Genomic DNA, 21,709 nt, shown 5'->3' on the forward strand with positions numbered 1-21,709 from the left:
TTTCTGGGTTAGCCTATGCGCTGTCTGCCCTGCAAAAGGAATTCAGCTCCACCAGGTCCTAGCACCCTCCAGCTCTGGCTGCAGGCAGCCGCGTCTCAAGATCTTCAGCTTCACCCAGCAGTGCAGGGGTGTGAAGTGTGGATGCAAATTTAGGTACAGGCCCCCATAGCCAAAAGCAGGGTGCCCCAAAAGACCCAGTAGCAATGGGCCAAGTTAACCCCAGCTGGAGCTCAGGGGTCTCTACAGGGGTGAACTCTGGCTACCACAGGCCTGGGTTAGGGCTGGAAGGGAAAAGCTCTAGGACAGGCAGGACAGGGCACCCAAACCCACCCACCTTCCCCTGCCCAGGGGCTCCCAGTAGCACCCATACCCCTCCCTGCCACCTCCCACACACACCTGCCTTACCACCATGCTGCATGTCTCACGCATCCAAACTGACTTGAGCACTTCAAACAGGTCCTGGCCTGGTGGCCACTGGCATCAAAGCTAGAATTGCAAACACCCCTTGAGATGCAGTTGTTTGGTCCTGCTTTTCATTGGGATGAAAGATTAATAAGTGAAATGCAAGAAGCCCGCTGGCTGGGAGCAGCAACTCCTGGCTGCCTAGAGAAGCCCTGTCATACTTAAAAGCAGAGCACCTGGACACTGATTATCAGCTTTTTCCCACCTTGTTGGGACCAGCACCTAGAAGAGGTAAAAGAGCAAGAGGATCTGAAGTCCCAGGTCATGACACTACAGGTTGGGGTTGGGAGCTGGAGCCAGGCAGGTTTACACTGGGCCCTACTGGGCTGCTGGTCCCCAACTGCATCACAAGCTGTCCCTGTAAATACAAATGTGAAGAGATGCTGCACACAGGTACCTTTCGTGGGAAGTAGGGGGTAGGGAGAACCATGGTCTCCAATCATGGGAGACCAAGGGGCTGGAGGCCTCAAGCTGGGTGCAGCAAGGCTGGCGAGGAAAGGTGATCTACACTAACTCCCTCTGGCTAAGTCAGCGGTGCCTGATATTTTCACTCTACAGGCTGGGCTGGTGCCAGGTCAGTCTGGGGACTGAATCTGGTCTGTGGGCCCAATATGGCATCCAGCGCTGGCCCAGCCAGGGCTGGATCTGGGTACATGGGGCTAGAGCCCAATCAAGCCATGGAGGGCCAGGGCCAATCCAGCTGCATGGAGATCAGAAGTTTGGCTGTGGGGGAGCAGTGATGGTGTTAATTGCTACTGCTCCCCCCCCCGCAAAAAAAAATTCTGGACCTGGTGGGGAGCCACTGGATAACATGACTCCACAGCCTGGATCTGGCCCATGGGACAGGAATTGAGCACCCTGGCCTAGAGCCCCAGGAGGCTCCATATGGGCCTGTCCCGTGCCAGAAAGACTGACCTGTCTCCCAGGAGCCCCCCATTAGAGAACTGTGCTGCCTCAGGATGTATGCACAGCTAGGGTGCAGAGCCACACCCCCCCAGGGTGTTACAGAACCAAGAGCTTAATAGCTGCATGCTACCCCAGGCTAATCTCCTCCTGGGACTGGGGAAGTGGAATTCAGGACATCAGGACAGAAATGTCCCAAACTGGAATCTAGCCAAGACATTGGAGTTAAGCCCCTATCTCCTGCATGACCTCTAACAATTATAACTTGAACCAGTTAAAGAGCTACAGGGGCATGAGCAGGAGCCCAGGCACTGGCAAAGGCCAGCTAGTTCTGCCAGCAACCAGCTTGGGTCCAGGGCTCAAGTAGCAGCTGCAATAACAAGTCCCAGTGCCCACAGATGGCACCTGCTTTCCTGACCATGCAGCAGGGAGCACAGCCTTGGCATCCAGAACACCCCCAGGCTCTGGTCCTGCCCACAGAGGCTGCCCCAGGTCACACAGGATCCAGAATACAGATGTTACCTGCCAGCTGCTTCATGACCAGCCAGTGGCAGGCAGCTGAATCGATGCCCAGTAGGCAAGGATTGAGGGATCATGGAGGTGGGGGTTGGGAGAGGAATTGGCCAGGCCCCCTCATTAGAAACTGCTGATGAGGCTGTTCCAGGCTGTGTGGGAAACGGCTGAGAGATCAAAGCCGCCTAGCGTGATTCAGAACCCAATTAGTGTTTTTAAAAGAGGGAACCCCAGTGCCAAGGCAGTCAGCTGCTGTGTGAAGCCAGGCAGAGGGCCCCACACACACATGCCCGACTGTGGGAGCTCAGTCCCTGCTCCACCACCACCGATTGTCTGGGAGAGGGGGCTGGTTCTAGAGGCCAAAGCCAAAAAAAAAAAGGCTGGCTGGGGCCATGCCCAAGCATCCGGCCAGACTAATTGCTCTCAGATACCTGTCTTTCGCTGGGTGCTGCATTAGATCAGCTGGGGCAAAGCAGGAGATAGAGTCAAGTCCATGACACCGAACAGCCCCCAGCCCTCCACTTCTGACAGGGCCTGCCTGGTAAAAAGCAAACACTCGCCCACCACCCGAGGGTAGGGTCAAGGCAAAGGGGTGAGCCCCATCTAGCCTGAGCCCCACCAGCCAGCACCGAGGCAGAAGCAACTGTGCAAAAAGCCAAACATAAAGTAGCTCTCAAACCCCTTTGGGCCATCTCTGCCATCCTTCGGCCAAGGCAGGGAGTGAAGGGCAGATGTTGGGACCTAAAGAAATGTTGTCTCTGGTCTTTCCTCTGACAGGAGCTAACAGGTCAGCAAGGTGAATCGCAGCCAGGCTGCTCCAGGCTGGCATAGCTCCTGTTTGCTACAAGTGACCTGCAGCACAAGTTAGCAAGCAACAGGAAAGAGTGACAGGCTGGTCACCTGCACCTCAGGGGATGGAGAGAGACTGGACAGCCACATTTTACCTAATGTAGGCATGATGCCTCCTCCACACAAGTAACCTGTTTTTCAAAGCACCTGCTTCCCCTTGTTGACTCTGGAGGCAACTGTAACTGCTAAGCTGAAAGCTGTAGATCTGATCTCCCAAAGGTGCCAAGATCAAGCGTAGCAGCTTACTATCTCCTAAGTGGATCATGGCCTTTGCTTGGAGGGGTTGGCAGGGGAGGAAATCTCTGCTAGCTCTAATCGTGCTTTGAGGCATCTGATCCACACACCACCACTTCCATGAGCACAACTTAGACTGAGACACCGTGCAGGCACTATCCCATCTTTACAATCTGGAACATGACCATGTGATAAAGACATCTTACTTGGCATCTCTGCTCCTTGAAGCCAAAAGGCAGGCCTGGGGAACAGAGTAGTTGACTTCCATGACAAATCCTTATTCCCTCATAGTCCTGCAGGGGCCAGAAGCAGCAGGGGAAGAAAGCTGATTTTGGACTGTGTAGCAACACACCTTGTGTCAAAACCCAGCCACTTTCAGCAGTGGGACAGGATACAGAGTGATTTTCCAGACCCTGGGCAGGAAAAGAGGGAAACCTTTCAACTTGCCAGAACAGCAAGACAGCTCAAGGGGCTGGGCAGAGGCTACTCTTCTGCCACCACTGTGGAGGCCGAGCCTTATTCCAGTAGCCAGCATCTCTGCAAGTCCACGAAGATCTTGGCCCCAGTATAGACAGTAGCTGCCCACACTGCAGAAACAACCATCTCTCCCAAGGTCTCCAGCGACAGCACAAGGCAACGCAGATCAAGGCTTCCATCTGTTCTCAATCCTGCTTGGAGCCTGGCTCCTATTAGCTGGTGGCTCATCTTTACTACCCGCCTTTTAACCCATTGATCACCAGCACTTTCCAAGCTGTGTAATTGGCAAGACAGGGGCATAAATTACAAAGGGCTGAGTATTATCCCAGGAGGTCCCCCAGGTCAACTGTATGGGCAGGGAGTATGGTGAAACGGGGAACCAGGCCTCTTGGGGCTGCTTCCAGCTCTCCTGCCTGGGACAAGTCAAGTCACTTCACATTTCCTGGCCTGGGAGTGCAGATAGGATTCAAGGGCCCAGGGAGGTCTCTTCCAGTCTTATGCTCCTTTCCTCATCTGCAAAACAGCTTTTACAGCAGTCTTCTTCATACATGTCTGACAGAAGCTAATGGACAAAGGCAGAGCGATGTAAACTGTATACCCAGGGCCCTAAATGGACTTGATTGCCAAAGGGTAGGAGTACAAGTTCCCCTTTGCAAATTGCAATCCCAGATCCCCTGACAGGGGCCAGTAACCCTCAGCCAAGCTTGAGGCCTGAACATCCCCCTCCACCTTAAGCAGCAAGGGGCCCCAAGCAGTTCACAGGACAAGCTGCACCGTCTTTGCAATATGTTTAGAATCAGGATACCCCAGGGGGCAGGGGTGGGGCTCCAGCCAGCCTTGGCGTGGGTCTCACCTTCAGACACACAACTCCTGGCTTCCCCCCTCCCCTTGCTGCTTCTTTGGAGATCTGGCTAGACGATCAAGGAAGCAGTGATTTTAGGTCAAAACCTGTATTATTTACCATGACCTATGGAAAACTCAGTAGTGTGTTCTTTCAGACAGTTTAGAGATGACACAGTTCATGTGCAGCTGGATGCTGGGCTCTGCATGGCGATGAGACCCACAATTTTTTTCTTCCTTTTACTATTTGAATAAATAGGAAATATAAAAGAGCAGCTTCCCACTACTGTAAATACAGCTGGAGCCTGCCACTGCAGTGGAGTTTAATGAGGGCATTACTGCATCCTTGTTCTGCAAAGCAGGTGCAAACACCCTGCTGTAGAATTGGGAGCCCAATCAAGGACAGCTCTAACTTCAGAGATCAGGGACAAGGATGGGGAAATTTTTTAAACAGACAGCACAGAACATGTCTCAAAGACTAGCCACGACATGACACTGCTTCCACACTTGTGAAGGAGACTGACTGAAAACATGACATTGGAAGTCATTTCCAAATCAAAAAAGGCTTTTTATTCTAAAACAAGAAGGATCGCCCCAGCTTTGCACATGCATCATATCTTCCCCAAAACTTTGCAAACTTCCTGGGAGGGCAGCAGAGCCTGTCTGCGTTACAAGGCCGCCCCCTGCTGCCAAGAGGGAAACGCAAGCCATCAGACTGGAACTAGGTCACTGGCTCCTCAGAGGTCATAAAAGGATGAGTAGCACTACATTCAGAAAACTTAAGTAGAGTCCGACCAAGGATCTGTGATTTGAGGCATGGACATAGGCGGGGAGGTACTGGGGGGCAGACTATACATTCAATTTGAGAGCACAGGGATGAGAAGAAACCATGGCTCTTGCAAAGAGCTTAGTGCAACTCCCTGTCACACTATGAACAAGTTAGAAACACACATGTCAACAGCTCACAAAACTGGAGATACGCATAGTCCTCAGGGTTTCATACTAAGTCCTGATTGAGCCCCAGAGACATTGAGCTTTACTAAGAGTGACATCTGCTATGTGGAACTAGCCAGACTTCAAAAGGAGCCTGGGGTTGGGAATGAAGCCCCTGCCATCTCATTTCCTCCTGCAGCCTCTTGCGTTGTTAATGGTTTTGTTTCTCTGAACAGGCTCTGGCTGTCTGAATGACACCATCCTCCCCCTTTGATCTCTGGCTGCTCAGCAAAGGCAATGTGATGGGCCCCAACACACGTGCCGCTTCTGGGGGAAGGAACATCACAAGGTCAAAAAAATATCCTGGACACAGAAGAGATGGAGCCATGCACAAGGCTCCAGAGGGGTCCTGCAGCCAGTTTCCAAATCCGTTTTCTGGTTCACTAGGAACAGCGCTGCGTTTCTGCTCACCTAGGACATCATCCACCCCAGCCAGTGGCACATTTAAAACCATGGGTACAGCTTTATGACAAGATGCTGCAGTCACATTCATCTATTAAAAGACTCCTCCGTCACAGTCCCGGGCAGCTTCAGCAAAAGTCTTGACTGGGGATAATGGCACTTGTCCAAGATCAGTGTCATCCCTCCCCCCACTCCGGCTCTCCATTCCCAAGAGGTGTAAAGGTAGAGGAGTTTATAGCAACCCCCCGGCCAGGATGTTTCCAACTAAGACTCCATCTGTAAGGGCATGTTCCACATCTCTCTCCTCTATCTTCAGGAAAACCTGGAGAAGAGACAAAGTTCCTTACTATAAACAGCTGCCTTGCAAAGGTACCTAGCAGACATAGCTTAACCAACTCATCACATCAACCTCCACTAGCAGGAAAGGGTTCTTTCAAGTAGCAACATGCACATAAGAACTGCACCACCAGAGAGAACCAGTGCTGGCCAGCCAGCCTTCCAATGATGCTCTGACACCAGCCTATGCAGCCCAGCACCCCATAGCCACATTAAGTCTGGCCGCTGCTCAGAGCAAGGCTGCAATGGCACATCTTGCAGTAGGAGCTAGCACATCTCCGGGACAAAACTATGCAAGTGCAAGAGTCTAAAGGTCAGGGCAGTCTTTCACATGCCCCACCCTTCCCCCACTCATGATCCCCTCCCCAACCTCCTCCCAGGGCCTTTACCCTCTCACTTCTAATCTCCCCACCTCCCCTTCTGGGCTCCCTAAGCATCACAGCTATCAGCTCTGGGGGCAGGTCTGGTACCTTTGACAGCCTAGTTTCCTTGGCTTTCTTCAGACCTAGGATGCCCCTGGATTCCAAGGAAGCAACAAGAGAGATGCATTCAGACTGGTCAATAGCAGCTACCTGCTGCTTCCGGCAAACTTTGCTGTAGGCTTCGTGAAGCTGAGATTGGAAACAGAGAGCATGTTAGACAGGAGCTAAAGAGGACCAGACAAGGTCTAGCGAAGCCTGCCCTGCCTTGAATGGCTTTCTGGGCTCACACATCATTCAGATCAGTAGCTAGGCTCAGGTCCCCTCCAGCACTGGTGAACTTTGCTGAGGGCAGCACAAGGCTGGCCCACCCCACATCCCCAGGGAGGACACAGTTGCCCGATTCCTATAGTGCCCTTGGCCAAGCCTAAACAGGGTTCAGTATTATTCACACCCAGGGATTCAAACACCAAACTCACAGCTCGACTAGGTTAGAGACAAGCAGAGACCACCCAGTGCCTCAACTCACCTTCCCCAGCATCACCTCCTTGGCTTTCGACTGCTTGGCTAGCAGCAGCAGGGAGCAGACCAAGATCTTCTGCTGGAGGGGGAAGGAGTCGTTGGCTCCCCCACCTCTGGGGGCCATCCTGTCACCATATACATCTGAGATCACCTGAGAGATGTGGGGGAGCCCAACTCTCTTAGAAACTGGGGAGACCATGGCAGATGTTGGGGATTTGCCTATAGGACAGACAGTGCTGGGGTCAGCTCAAACAGGCAAGCAAGGCAATGACATGGGAACAGCAAACAGAATAGTGCCAAACCTACCATGCAACGGCTACCAGTTAAAGGCAACCCTGACAAGACATGGCAGTTTACTAGGAAGCCATAGGTGGGAGGGGTATGAAAACTTCCTTCCCTCCCCAAAAGGGATGGAAACCCAAGCCCCCCAGCCACTGGACTCACACGTGAAAACTAGGAAGTGAAAACAATCCGGCCAGCTTCACTGGCAAGGCAGCACTGGACTGAATGCCAGCAGTATGAAACAGCAGACTTTCAAAGCCAGCCCCGTTCGGATGGTCTGAGGCCACAGGAAAGATGGTTCATATTCACCAAGGGCTGCTAAACCAACCGAGGCCCCAAGGCACAAGCGGGTTTAGCTCCCACATTAAGAATGGCACATCCCACATGAGGCAAGGTCTGAAATCATCAGGGGCATAGACTGAGGGACAGGGCCACGTTTACTCCTTCCCCTCGCACCCCACCATCATCCAGTTAGAATTTGCACTTGGAAGCCCAACCGACTGGCTGGCGTCCTCAGCTGAACTCCTGCCTCCAACGCCTTCCCTTCATGCACTGGTATTTTGCACCTAGGCCTAAGTACTTGCATCATGTTTAAAAGGCAGCCCCAGAGACAAGACCAGGTGTGACCTTCACATCCAGGGCATCCTCCTCCCAGAAAACTGAAGGGAAGCTTGCCGCATGCCAGCCATTTGTGCACATCCCCAGGGAGTTCCATTCCAGTAAGGCACAAAATAGGCCATTGGTGAGGAAGGCTACAATTAAGGTCGAGGAGAGCGACAAAAGAGCTGAGAGCAGCGCTTCCTGATTCAGGCAGGCAACAGCTACTTACAGCCAGGCAGAGGTTTGAGGACAGTTTGGCTTCTCACATCCACCTCCACAATCTCAATGGCTCGTCTACAATACAGAGAGTTAGACAAATCATTTCAGAGCAAGGGGAAGGAAGCGAGAGTGTCCCCTGTCCCACCCACCCCCAATCTGCAATGAAACGGAGCAGCTCAGACCAACCAAGCTTTGTTCATGTTGCAAGATCAAGTCCTTGCTGCAACCTGTAAGAAACCCAAGCCTACCCAATCTGTCCCACACAGCCATCCCCACCTACTATGCACACCTATGCAGGCAGGCCCTGGTTTTAATGAATGGCTATCCCCCGTTCAGGCTTTGCTCTAGCCAGGACAGGATACTGATTACAGACACTGCCAAGTATTTACTCACAACAGCAAGGCATCTGTCTGCCTTCATGCAGGGATGCTTGTTGCTAGCTATAGCTTTGTCAAAGGCCCCATGGGATTGTTGCCCCCTTAGCGTATATTCAACTGCAGTTACTCGACATGCTAACCCCCTTCCTACCGGGAAGGCTGGGACAACACCTCGGAGCTCTCTAGGGGCCACAGACTCACAACTATCTAATGACAAGGTCTGTGCTCAGGGAAAGGAGGCATAAAACAGTGTGAATGGAGGCTCCGTGAGGTGCAAGCAGTACGCACGGCCCATTAGAAGCAGCTCGTTTGCGTCTCTTTAAAACATAGCCCTAACGAGGCTAAGCGCTCCAGTTACTGTGGGAACAGCATGGGATCGAGGTTGGGAGGGGAGCAGCCTAGGAAAGAGCTTCACAGCGGGTAGGAGCTGGAACCAGGCAAAACTACTGCAGGATGGGGCCAGACATAGAAGAAGGGTGTTGCAGGGGAAGAGCACCATCTCTGAGAAACTGGGGAGCTGCCCCCTTTTCCCCAACAGTACTCACAGCGTTCGCCTCCTACCCAGGGTTTCCACCACCTTGAATTCCAGGTGAAATCTAATGGCCAAAGCCCCTTTAAATCAAATGGACATCCTCTCTGCCCCATCCCTACCTCATGCAGGGCCAGTGGGGAAGCCTTAAACAACAAAGACCTTTTGGAGTAAACTCTCCTGGCATTCCACCCCCCTGCAGAGGGGTCACCTAGAAAAGGGAGGATAGGTCACCTAGAAAAGGCAGGATTCCTGACTGGGGATGGAGTCACCCTTCCTGTAACAAACCTGGAAGAAGAAACAGGCCAAAAAGGAGGAGACAGGGGAGAATGAAACTCTGAAAGCAAGACTGTTCAGCTCCATAAAGAAGCCTGCTTGAGAGCTGCTAATGGGGCCTTTTTGCAATACAAATGTAATTAACCAATCTATAGTCACAGCGGGAGGGGCTGGCAGCAACCCATTTGTCTCACCCTCCATAGGTAATGGACTGCGAAAGTCTCAGACATTAGCGTGGTCAGGAGGCAGGGCTCCTGTAGAGATGCAAGCACCAACCCCCCCTTCCTTTTCCCTGGCAGGAAAGCAGGGGACATAATGGAGCCTTAAGTCTCATTCTCTTGAACTACATATCCCCAGTTTTGGAGGCAGAAGGGCAAAGGGGTTCATTCACCTGCAGACATCCAGTGCTTTCCGGGCATCCCCAGAGACTGCAGAGACTTTACGCGCACAGAACTGGATGGCGGCACTATCCAATACCTGGGCACCAGGCACCTGCCAAGAAGACAGAGCATACAAGGGCTACAGGAGAGGTCTCTGCTGCACAAGCCACAGATGGTCTCAGATCACTGACTTCTTGATGTTCAGTGAGAAAATAACCCATCTGGATGGGACGTATGTGGACTGTCTCCTCCATGCTCCACAGCAGCTGGGAAGGCCTGTCACCATTTGGCTTGGGAAGAGAGCATATCATTTATCTCACTGCAGCCAAGATCAGCTGCTGGAATCAGGGAAAAGGAAGAATTTGCTGCCCCCAACATCCCAACTGCACGAGTCCTGTCCTCTGCCAGACTGTGGCATCTGTACACTAGGACCAGAAACCAAGGGCTTGGGATGAGATTGGAGTCTGTCACTAAGTAACCTGGTAGCAGAAAAAGCCACCCTGCTGCCCCTTCTTATCCATCAACTGAGAAGCAACAAGCTCAGAGATGGGGGCCAAGCCATCCCTCTTGGAAACCAACGCTGCAGAAGAGGAGTCTTTGGTCTCCAGGTTACCAGGCCCAGCAGCAAGCTCACCAGGTTCCAGGTCTCAATGGACACTGGTTCAAAGGCTGAGGAAGCTGTAGGTGTCAGTAAGCTTCTTTTCCAAAAGGAAGAAAGACCACATAGGCCCTGCATGCTCACCTGCTTCAGCCGCTCCTGCAGGATGGAAGTGATCTCGTCCTTTGTGTAAGGGGGGAAGTTCAGCAGCTGGGGCTTGCACTTGGGCCGGGCCTGCAGCCTAGTCAGCATGCGGTCAGTGAGATCCAGGGCATTGGCCACTCCTGCAAAATCCAGTGAGGGAGCTGGTAATGGCAGCCTTAAGAAAGGCACCTGGGCTAGCAGGGCATGGGGATGACCCTCTAAAAGGCGGATTGGGAGATTAAGAGCTTCCGATGATGCTTTATTTTTTAAAGCAACCATCATCAGGCACTACAGTAGCAGGAATAGAATTGCTGCAGCCGAGAGCCAGCTTCATAGATGTTCTCCTTCCTCCAAGCAGAGAGGACTCCCAGGTAGCCTCTGCCGGAGGCTGGAAAAGCACCATCTCCTTAGGGCTCCTGCAGGCTCAGATTGGTTGAGGCAGGATGTGGCACTGGTGTCTCTCTCTAGGACACTTACCAATGAGGACAAGCCTGGAGTTGGCAAGCCAAGGCCATTCAAACACTGTGTAGAGCACGTCCTGCCTTCTGCTATCCAGCTGGTCCAGCTCGTCAAGCACCAGCAAGCTACGCAGAGGGAGGAGAAAAGCTCCAGTGAGCAGCAATGCTTTACTCAGAAGCCCTAGAGACTCAGCTGCCTCAGCTGAGCCTGGCAAGGCACAAGCCTGGTAGCAAAATATGCGCCAGGGAGAAGGCTGCTGACCTATTCTCCCACCTAGTGGGGAAAAGATCAGCACTGACTTAATTTGTTAATCAGCTGCCCTTGCCTGAGAACATTGCTACCATATGGGCTGCTTTTGCTCAGCCTCTAGACATAAAGAGCTGCCCTGGGCACAACAGGAAGATTTCCAGAGCACGTTCTCCAGTACCCTGGGGCAGGTACTCACATCATAGGTGCCCCCTTTGCTGTCAGCTGCTTCTCCAGCTTCCTCGTGATCTCCTTCCCAGCCAGCTTGGCTACCACCTGCAGACCCATCTGCTCCGCTATTGCTGGGAACACAGCCTGGGAGCTACTGAGGGACATGCAGTTGAGCACAATGGTTTTGCTCCCCGTGAGCTTGCCCTGCCAAAGAGACACAAAGCCATGCATCAGACATGGTATGACTCAGATCCCACCTTACCCACCCTCATGATAGAGCAGACCAGCAGACCTGTACTTCATGAGTTTAGCCCACACTGAAGACCCGCTAGCAATGACCCCCCTCTCCCCACTTCCAGGAATCCCTGCAGCATCATGGCAGATTCAAACTACCCACAGCTGCATCCCAGTGCCCCTTTCCTCCCACTCTCTCACATAGCCTTTTCCTCACACTCCACTCTTCACCAAGCCACCTGCTCCATTTCCCTCATTCCACCAGGGCTGTCCCTAGGGGGGTGTGAATTGGGGTGACCACACAGGCCCATGCTTTGGGGGGCCTCCCACGGCATTCAGTGCCATATAGGCCCCACCATGGCTGCCACACACCGCCGCTACTGAGAGCCACTGGTGCTGCCGGTTCGGGACACTCGCCACCGCCACCCCCTCCACACCCCTAGGGACAGCTCTGCATTCCACCATTTACAAGGCATTTATTTACCTGAATCAAAGCCCCAAAAGACAGGGACCCCAGTAAAAGTGACTTGCTCTGCACAGTCACACCTCACGTGCAAAAATCATTGCTAACTAATCACTACGGCCAAGTGTTTGAGCTGCAACAAACTGCAGAAGTAGCCTTGAGGTAGGGTCAAAGGAAAGTAAGACTTCTTCACCATTTCCTCTCTTCCCTGTCTGCCCCCAACCACATTTGAGACCTAACCTCCAACTTCCAAGAAAAATTCCCTCCTGACATCAGATTGCCCAAAAGAGATTTCACAGCACTGAGATTTGGCTTGTCAAAGCAAGTGGGGAACACTGGGCCTCCAACAGGCAGGTTTGTTCCAGGGTTAGCTACAGCAAAGACAAATGTGTCAGTTACAAAGCCTTTGGGTCCAACACCTGAAGTGGAGATGTGGCTGTACCTTGAAGTCTTGCAGGATTTTGCTCAGGCAAGCAGTTTTCCCAGTACCAGGGGCACCAGAGATGTAGAGGCTGCCGGGTTTCTCCCCACAGACGTGTTCTTTCAGGAACTGCTTGATGAAGTCTGTCTCTTTCTCCCTGGCATGGAGCCGATCAGGGACAGCTGTGTGCAGGACACGTTTCACCTGCTGGTAACAACTACCTAAAGACAGAGACCCACACGTAAGAGGAGGTGCAGGAGCCGCCCTGGGCCCTTCTCTCTAACCCAACTGCAGTAGCACCCACCTTCCTGTTTGAACAGACGTGTGCACACGTCTTTCTTTGGAGAGCGCTCGGAGCTCCGTGGGGTCTCCTGCCCCTTGCGAATCGGGGAGAGAACAAAATTGCTTCTCTTGTCAGGAGATCTTGCCGTCAGCTGCTCACCAAAGAACAAGCGCCGTCCCTTGTGGGAGACAGATGGGGGTCCATTTTCTTTCTTGCTCTGCTTCGTTGGGGAGCAGGGTGCCAACTGGACAATGTTGCACAGGTTGTCATCGCCTGCATGGCAGAGAAGTGTTGAGCTCAGTAGGCAGCTGCAGCGCAGAGGGAGAGGAACAGCTACAGGAAGATCTGCCAACTGGATATCTTGCCATGGGAAAAGCTTACATGGCAGGCTCTCGAGAACAGGAGAGGGTCGCACTTGATTCTTGCCACCGGAAATCCCTTCCCTTGCCCCAGAAGCACTTCTTGGAAATCCTGCCCCCACCCCACCTCCTACCCCTCCACTGGTTCCCTACCTGCTGCCTGGATTGCTGCAGCAGGGACATGAGCAGCAGCTGCTGGAGGCTGGTGGGGAGCCGAGTAGTTCCCTGGGTGGCTGCAGTAGCAACAGCTCTGCCCAGAAGTCATGTGCTGACCAGGGCCCTCCCGCACACACTGTCCTGGTGGGAGTGGGCAAAGCTCGGCCCCATGCAGAGTACAGCAGGGGCAGCTGCAGGCTCGGCCAGATACAGTTAGTTGGTGGCCACCAACCCATGGGGCACATGAAATTCCTGGCAGGTTGGATACAGCCTGTGGGCTGCAGTTTGCCCACCCCAGCTCTAGCTGCACTCAAACCCCCCATTCCATCCACTAAAACAGTGAGGCCAACCTGTCTGGCAGGCATGCCACAAGTTAGCCCCACATCCTCCATGAGTGTCCCTCTGATCCCCTTCCCCCATCCAATCTGCTGCTTTTTTCTGCCCTACAATCCTTACCCAATCTGCTGCTCTGTTTTCTGCTTCCTTTCCTGTGCTCCCTGCCCTATATGCCGCTGTGGTGTCTTCTCCCAGATCTGGCATGTGCCCATTACTTGTGGCACAAGTCCCACAGGTTGGCCACCCCTACACTAAAGCAATCCCACTAACAAGAGAAGAAAGGAAAGATCAGGACTAGTAAGTACTATTAAGGACTAGAGCAACTTTGGCAGTTAGATAAGCAGAGAAGGGAGTTCACCCCTCTCAGAGGCATTGGCTCAGGCTGTTTGCAGATATGAGATACTGCTGCATGGGTTACACCAGTTCACATTTCATAGGCTGCCACCATCACCAAAAAATCAGAATCAAGTATTTAGACATGACTGCCATAGTTACTTGATTCTAAGATGAGGTTTCTTTCCCCATTCAGCATGGGGGAACCCTTATCTTAGATTTGAGTATGGGCCAAGCAAGTAGCTGCTGCAGCTATGGATGGGGCCAGGGTAGCTCACACAGGAGGCAGAGGGTGCAAGGTGTGGAGAGAGGAGAAGTGCATGCAGGGGAAGGGACACATGGAGTGAGGGGGTATTCAGGGAAAGGGCACTGGGGAAGGGGAGTGCAGAATAAGGAGGAGCATAGGTAAAGGGATACACAGAGCAAAAGGAAGCACAAAGAAAGGGCACACAGAGCCAGGGGAGCATGAGGAAGAGGCATGCAGAGTGGCAGGGGGAGCTGCTGTGGCTCTGGCCCTGACCTAGGATGGAGCTGGAGCACCTGCTATTGCCTGGCCTGCCTAGGTGCTCCATGCCCCCACCAGAGTAAGGAGGAGCTAGGGGTGGGGAGCAGGGGAACAGGCACCAGAAGGGGACAAGTAGCAGGGGTAGGCGGCAGGACAGGCACAGGCGGGTAGACTCTGTCCTCTAGCCAGTTTTCCCTGTAGCGGGGGAACAGGGGGTGAAATTAAGATGACTCTCCAATAACTAGATTCTCAACATGGAAAAATTAAAACAAATTTAGTGTTCCACATTAGGAACCTAATAACTGGGGGGTGGCAGGGGCACATCTTAAATTCACAGTCATCTTGGATTTGGATAAATATACTAGTATCCAGGGCTGCTGGGTTGAGATGGTTAAATACCTCAGGAGTTCCCAACCTCAGCAGGCCCAGCAGCCAGCCATTACACAAGAAATGCATTACAAGCATCATCAGACTTTGCTTGAGCCCAAGACAACAGCATCTCTTTAAAGGCAGAAACCAAACTGGAGGGCATCACAGGGGATGTGTTGCCTGCAGGCCATGAGTTAGGGACCCTAAACAATACCCTCCCAGTGAAATAAGCTAGGTTTCTATGAAAAAAACACTGCCAGCCCAACCACGCTGGCACTAGAATTTGAGGTGTGGACGAGCCCCAGGATGGCAACTTGTGAGGCACTCACCACAGAAGACTAAGGCCTGCATTTAGCCGTCACAGCCCCTGCACAAATGGGGTTGACCTTCACCCCCTCAATCGTACCAGGGTAAGGCTTGATCCTGTACACAAACAACCATGGACTACAGAGTGGGGGGTTTGGGAACCTGGGATCCCCCTCACATCCGGCTCCTTCTCTGCCTTCATTGTAGGGGGCCGTGTCACGCAGCACACCCCTTTCGAAGGAAGTTCTGCCTCAGGGCTCCCAAGAGACTGTATTAGGTCTCCCTCTCCTCAAAGTCTCCCTGAAGCAGCCCTGGCACAGCTTCACAAGGGGCAAGCTTCTGACTTTAAGACCTTAGTTTTTCTTGGTCCCTGGTGAGCCGTAGGTTCTCCCTCCTCCCTTCCAGCTCCAAGAGCTTTCTTCTTGGTCAACTGTGGGAAGGGAGTGTTTTCTCTTCCGGGGGGTGGTGTCAGAAGGCCAACGTCCCAAGTGGCAGAGCAAACTGCTCAGCTCCAAACTGGAAGCCTTTGTGGTGCCACTGCAGTGCCCACTGTCCTTCCTCAGACTCTGCCCCATCCTCTCCATATTTAGAGTCAGGAAGGAATTTTACCCTATGGTTTGGAGGTGGGGGAGGGCGTTCCCTTTCTCTGTAAGGGGGAGCATAGCCCTCTACCCAGCTTCTCTTGAGTATATACTGACAACAATTCACAGAAGCAGGACATTGGCTGCTGTGGCTCCCCTGCTTTGCCTGCAGCAGGTTTGGGTGCCAGATCTGTGTTGCATTAGGGTTGACAGTAGGTTTATGTCACGTTGTTCAGGATGGTTTGGATAGGGCTTATCCTGCCTCAGGCAGGGTGTGGGATTAAGCAACCTCTGGAGGTTGCTTCCAGCTATAATTCTGTAAGACTCCAGGGACTGCTCCTTTCCTGTTTGCCTCAGAGTCCCATGCTCTTCCTTAAGGGCCCAAGCAACAAAACTTGATGGCAAATGCAGGGATGGCCCCGGCCCCGTCAAACAGCACCATGTCACAGGGCACCCAGAAGGGGGATAAGCCAGGGTCTCAAAGCCAGAGGCTTGGCCCTTGTGAAGAGGGGGCCCCTCAGGAAACAGGAGATGCAACATGTCCTACCTCTGAGCTCCAGAGAAGAAGCCTTCCCCCCAAGCAGGATGCACCACTGTCTGGGGGCAGACCAGGCACCAGGCATCTTTGTGGGCTCCAGCCAGGCCCGAGCAGGGCAGAAAGGGCACAGGGCCCCAGTAGAGCAGGACTGGAGGAAACCCCCAAGGCCACCCCCACCCCCACCGGGGGCCCGTCCTGCCTGCTCTAGGGCACTTCCTGCCCCCAGCCCCGGGGGGTCACATCATCCCGCGTGGGGGCTCGATCCTAACACGTGGGCCCGATGCGGGTGCTCACCGAGGCGCTTGCGGGGGCTGAGGGGCAGCGCTGGGGCTGGGCCCGGGCCCGGAGCGGCTCCACTGGGTTCCGGGGCTCGGCAGCTCCCCCACCCCTTGCTGGGCGTCCGGGCGAGCTTCTTCTTGGGGAAGCTGATGGCGGCCTGAACCTGGGCCCTAGTACTGGGCATGGCGCTCGCTCCCTACCTGAGACGGAACGGGAAGGTGAGTGGGGCCGGGACCCCGGTCGGCAGTGCCCGTGCCCGTGCCCGTGCCCGTGCCCGTGCCCGTGCCCGTGCCCGCGCCCGCGCCCGCTCACCCTCGGGACCCGGCTCCGGCTCCGGCTTCTCAGCCCCGATCACGCTTAGCCTCCGAGTTCCCGCCACCACCACCAAACCGGCCCCACCCCAGCTGCTTTCCTATTGGCTGCCCTAGTCGCTGCGGCCGCCAATGGCGTTACTCCGCGCCAACAAGGCCTCACGGCCTCTGCCAGGGCCCCGGCAGCCAATCAGAGGCGCGTTTCACGCCCCCCTCGCAGAAGACCGCGGGATGCCCGCCTTGGGCAAGGGCCGCCGGATGACGGGCGCGATGCATGCCGGGAGGCGTAGGCCTGACAGCTGTTTCCTGAATCGTAGCGTGCCTACGGCGGTGCATGTTGGGAGTTAGAGTCCCTGTCCCAGGGCATGCCGGGAGTTGTAGTGGCAGCCCGCTGTCCACCCTTTGGAAGGGCAGTGCAGGGGCCCCAGGGGGTCCCCGCTCCTGGGGGGTTGAGTGGGCCCCTGCCCAGGAGTGCTGGCCCTGAAGTCACCAAGGGTAGAGCAGGGGAGGGATTCACACAGGGCTGCAAAGTGAGGGAGCAGGGGCACAGCATCCAGCTCAATGTTGCAAGGTTTTAACTATGAAATTATCATCCTGGAAGTTCAAAATTATCATATTTGCTAAAACAAAACTATCATACACTGAAAATGTATGCAAGTAAGTCTTATTGTTTACTTTATATTGCTCGCTATACTTTGCCACCGAGTGACTGGATCATCAAAGTTGAAGAATTTATTTTGAGACAAGCAGTCATAGGGAAGTACTGACGGCAAACCCAAAAGTCACTTAAGACTTCCTGAGAGTCACTTGGGTTTTGCATATACTGCGTCAATTAACTGCCTTAAAATTATTGTACATTTTAAACATTTTTACTGTTATTGATCGTACATACCATCATACAAGGGTTGAAATTACTGTACAAATAAGAACATTTTTGTATACCTGGCAGCACCAATCCAGCTCCTGCCAGCTGTGGTGCTTGCCACAGGCCAAGCCCTACTGTATCCAGCTTGGAGGCCTCCAGTCACCTTTAGTTGCCATTGAAGATGTCAGTCAAGAGCGAATTACAAGGACCAGTTCACATGACTCCCCCACTGCCCAAATTTTGGAGCTGTAGGGAGCCACTACGAGGCCACACAGGGCAGAGGCAAGGTGCCAGGAATGGGCACCAGCTATGCTAGCTCCTGCAAAGCCTTCCCCAGGCCTGCCTGCCAGAGCCACACACCACCTGTGCCCGGTCTAGGTGGGGATGCAAGTGAGAGAAGACGTGTCCAGGCACGAAGGTGAATTCTCTCCCTTTCCGTGGCTTTCAGTGCTGTGCAATTCACCCTGGAGCAGGAGCATGACTTCCTGCACCGGGACAGGTGTGGGTGAGGTGCATCCCAGAAAAATGTTAGTCATAGCTCTAGAGTGGCGTGTCAGGAAGCGATTCCTGAATCACCTCTGTGACCAAGCAAGGTCTTAACAGGTACCATGAGGAGCTAATTTTAGGACTCTGGGTTGCCAAAACCTTGGGGCTTCCTCCCAGCCAGCCCCATTAGACACCTCACTCTGATCAATACCAAGCCAAGCAGCACTGACCACACCCCGTGCTACAAGATGAGGAAAATATTGTAGAGGGCAGGACAGGGAAGGGGCAGAAGTGAAAAAGAGCTTCTGCAATTATATCTTCAGGTAATCATTTAACAGGCCAGACTCTAGAACAGTGGTTTTCAACCTTTTTTTCAGTCATAGAGGCCTACAAAATTTCAAATGGCAGTGCAGACCCCTTTGAATTGTAAGCATGGGTATTGACATATTTTTGACTGATCATAGTCATCTTTCATGGACCCCTCAGACAGTCTATGGATCCCCACAGTTCTGCAGACCACAGGTTGAAAACCACTGCTCTAGTAGATACCTCGCAGGAACCTACAGTAGTCGTACCCATACTAGGCCGTAGCTGTCACATGCTGAGAGCTAGATGGATCCATGGCTTACCCCTACTAATCATAACCTAAGTCAATAGTCTTAAGGTCAAAATAGAGCACACCTCTATGCCTGAAGTAACAAAGCCAACACAGCCACCATCTAGATTAGGACTACAGGGAGGGAGGGGCACAGTGACTAGTCCTGTGAACTAGGCTTTTTCAGTAAATAAGCATGCAAAGATTTGCCCTTTTGAAAAACAAGGTCCTCCCCACCCCATGCTCAAGGCTGGTGGAAGGGTGTGTGGCAGGAGGGGCTGGTGTACAACTAAAGAAAGCTTCTGACTACAAGGTACCTCAACAAACCAGCACATTGTAGCAAAGGTAAATATTGACAGATGCCCTCAGATTAGGGAAATTTGAAACCTTCAGCAATTCCTGTTCTTCCCCCACAAATGCAAAGGAAAAATAAAGAACTGGTAAAGGAGCAATTAAATCACCCCCCTCTAAGTGACTCAGGGCCAAGATCAGAGTCCTAGCCTGCCCTGTACCACATGAACACCTAATGCAACAGTCTCTGCCCAGAAGGGTGTACAATCTGGAAGGGAAGCAGATGCAGGAACTTCCTTATGGTCACAGAGCAGGCATGGAAGCTACTTCTCTTCCCACAAGCCTGGGCAGCCTTTTTCCATTACACTTGAGAGAACCAGAGCCAACTACACAGACAAGTAGCTGTACCTGGAGAAGCTGCCTCTTCCTGAAGCAGGAGAAAAGAAACAAGTAGATATTAAAGAAGTGAAGGCAGCCTAGGCAACTGGAAAAGCTATTTAATGATGGGTAGGATTCAGCTGGGGTTCTGTAAAACACTTACCTTCCTTGTGCAGAAGAGGCCCAGGAAACCTGATTAGCCCTTCCTCAAAGGCCTAGTTGTCTGAAATTTGAGAGACATGTAAACCCCAGGAGCCGACTGGTAGTTTGGAACCCTTCACCCCAGCATAGAACCAAGTCCAGGTTCTACCTGGCAGGGGAGACACCATGATCAATCAGGTGGTTTATTCAGATGGGTTGCTCTGATCTATTCATGCTTATGGAAGCAGCGTGACCACGTAGGCGAGCTCCCCAGGGTAATTGTCTCTGATATGTCCTCCATAGGAGGTCTATATTGAGCAGATTCTTTTTGGTATTGGGTGGTGGAACCGGAGCGTGCTCCATCCACTCCATGCATTGACCTGGTATTGCAGTGCTTCCAGGACCGGTGCAAAAAAACAGAAAAAAAAAAAAAAAACCAAGTCCAGGGTGGAAGCGGGGGGGTGGGGGGCAGGAGACACTTCTCGGCTAGTGCAGAGCAGTTCAATGGCATGTGGTTTCAGGTTTCCCCAGCAATGCAAAGTGCATCCCTCCCCTACCCCTGCCCAGCATATGAGTAAGATTTCAGAACAGGGAAATAAGATGCTTTCCAGTTAGCCTAGAGCCATTATAGCTTTCATGCAACTCCTTTCTCTAGGCTCTGCCACCACAAGTCCCAGAGCTGCAGGTAATTCAGGCAAAAACCTTCAAGATACCAGAGGCTAACGTAGCAGGCTGGCTAGATTGCTGTTCATCAATCCTAAGAAGCCAGCAGTACCACCCGATGGGAAGTCCTTCCTAAATAGGACCAGAAGCACAGTGCGTACAGGTTTTCTGCACCACATCCCAAAGAGACTCAATCACAAGCCTTTGATGCTCCTCTGTTTGTAGGGAGCTGTACTGAAAACTGCCAAGCTGCAACAAGTCTTACACCTTCTACCTGAAGGCAGAGCAGGGTGGCACCACAGACTGTTTCAAAGAAGCCTAAAACTTTCATAAGCAACAGCTTGTTTCATCAGAAGCTAGGAATGGATTTGCAGAAAGCAGGGATTCTAACTTCCACAATGACATAGGAACAAATCATCCATTTCTGAGGGGGGGAAACCAAGGCTGGGGCCCCCATTTCTGAATATCTAGTAACATGAATGTGTGTCAGAGTTGAGATGGTGTTGTGGTGGACGTAGTCTTTCTGGATTTTAGGAAGGCCTTCAACACTCTCGTTAAAAAATTAGATCGTGGTGTTGATGCCTACACAGTCAGATGGGTCACCAATTGGCTGGAGGGCCCCACCCAGAGTGGTGGTGGATGGGTCATTTTCGACCTGGAGGGATGTGGGCAGTTGGGTCCTGCAGGGCTCGGTCCTCAGGCCTGCACTGTTCAACATTTTCATCAGCAACCTGGAGGAGTGGGTAAAAAGCACCTTGTTCAAATTTGTGGATGACACCAAGATGTGGGGAGAAGAGGGCATGCTAGGAGGGAGGGACAGGCTGCAATTGGATCTGGACGGGGTGCATGGATAAGAATAAGATGGGATTCAATACTGACAAGTGCAAGGTACTGCACCTAGGGAGAAAGAACCAGCAGAGTACCTACAGGGTGAGGAACTCCCTTCTCATCAGTGCAGAGGCAGAAACAGATCTTGGGAGTCATTATAGACTCCAAGATGAACATGGGCTGCCAATGTGGGGAAGGCTAACTACACCTTGTCATGCATCCACAGATGCATCACAAGCAGGTCCAAGGAGGTGATCCTCCCCCACTATAGAAAACTGGTTAGGCTGCAGTTGGAGTACTGCATCCAGTTCTTGGTGCCGCACTTCAGGAGGGATGTGGACAACATGAAGACGGTCCAGAGAAGGGCCACTCGCATGATCAGGGGACAGCAGGGCAGGCCCTACGAGGAGAGGCTAAGGGACCTGAACCTGTTCAGCCTCCACAAGAGAAGGCTGAGAGGGGATCTGGTGGCCATCTATAAACTGGCCAATGGGGAGCAGCAGGCAATGGGAGAGTCCCTGTTCCCCTGAGCACTACTGGGAGTCACAAGGAATAATAGCCATAAATTGATGGAGAGTAGATTCAGGATAGACATCAGGAAGTGCTACTTCACAGTCAGGGCAGCTAGGATCTGGAACCAACTTCCAAGGGCAGTGGTGCTCGCTCCCACCCTGGGGGTCTTTGAAAGGAAATTAGACGATCACCTAGCCGGGGTCATTTGACCCCAGCATTCTTGCCTGCTCATGGCAGGGGGTTG

General features: G+C 52.8%; 1 protein-coding gene and 1 non-coding gene across 3 annotated transcripts; one reads left to right on the forward strand and one right to left on the reverse strand.

Moving 5' to 3' along the window:
• Positions 1 to 4,825: 4,825 nt before the first annotated feature.
• On the reverse strand, positions 4,826 to 16,861 carry CDC6 (cell division cycle 6). 2 transcript variants are annotated; one of them, XM_090044471.1, is made up of 12 exons: positions 16,707 to 16,861; positions 16,410 to 16,594; positions 12,654 to 12,905; positions 12,371 to 12,570; positions 11,260 to 11,435; positions 10,833 to 10,939; positions 10,356 to 10,495; positions 9,625 to 9,725; positions 8,062 to 8,126; positions 6,958 to 7,169; positions 6,480 to 6,620; positions 4,826 to 5,995 (listed from the first exon to the last, which is right to left on the reverse strand). In XM_090044471.1, the coding sequence occupies exons 2-12, from the start codon at positions 16,576 to 16,578 to the stop codon at positions 5,906 to 5,908; spliced, it is 1,653 nt and encodes a 550-aa protein (XP_089900597.1). In that variant the 5' UTR covers positions 16,579 to 16,594; positions 16,707 to 16,861; the 3' UTR covers positions 4,826 to 5,905. The 2 variants fall into 2 exon arrangements, with proteins under 2 accessions (XP_089900597.1, XP_089900598.1); XM_090044472.1 differs by having other exon boundaries at positions 16,410 to 16,660; positions 16,697 to 16,799.
• A 2,824-nt stretch (positions 16,862 to 19,685) lies between these two features.
• On the forward strand, positions 19,686 to 19,878 carry LOC149866935 (U2 spliceosomal RNA). Its single transcript, XR_016442186.1, has one exon. It is a non-coding gene; the product is annotated as a U2 spliceosomal RNA (small nuclear RNA).
• The last annotated feature ends 1,831 nt before the right edge of the window (positions 19,879 to 21,709 follow it).

Source organism: Crocodylus siamensis, chromosome 4, assembly GCF_052110815.1.
Source record: "Crocodylus siamensis isolate JL-2025a chromosome 4, ASM5211081v1, whole genome shotgun sequence".
Classification (NCBI taxonomy): domain Eukaryota; kingdom Metazoa; phylum Chordata; order Crocodylia; family Crocodylidae; genus Crocodylus; species Crocodylus siamensis.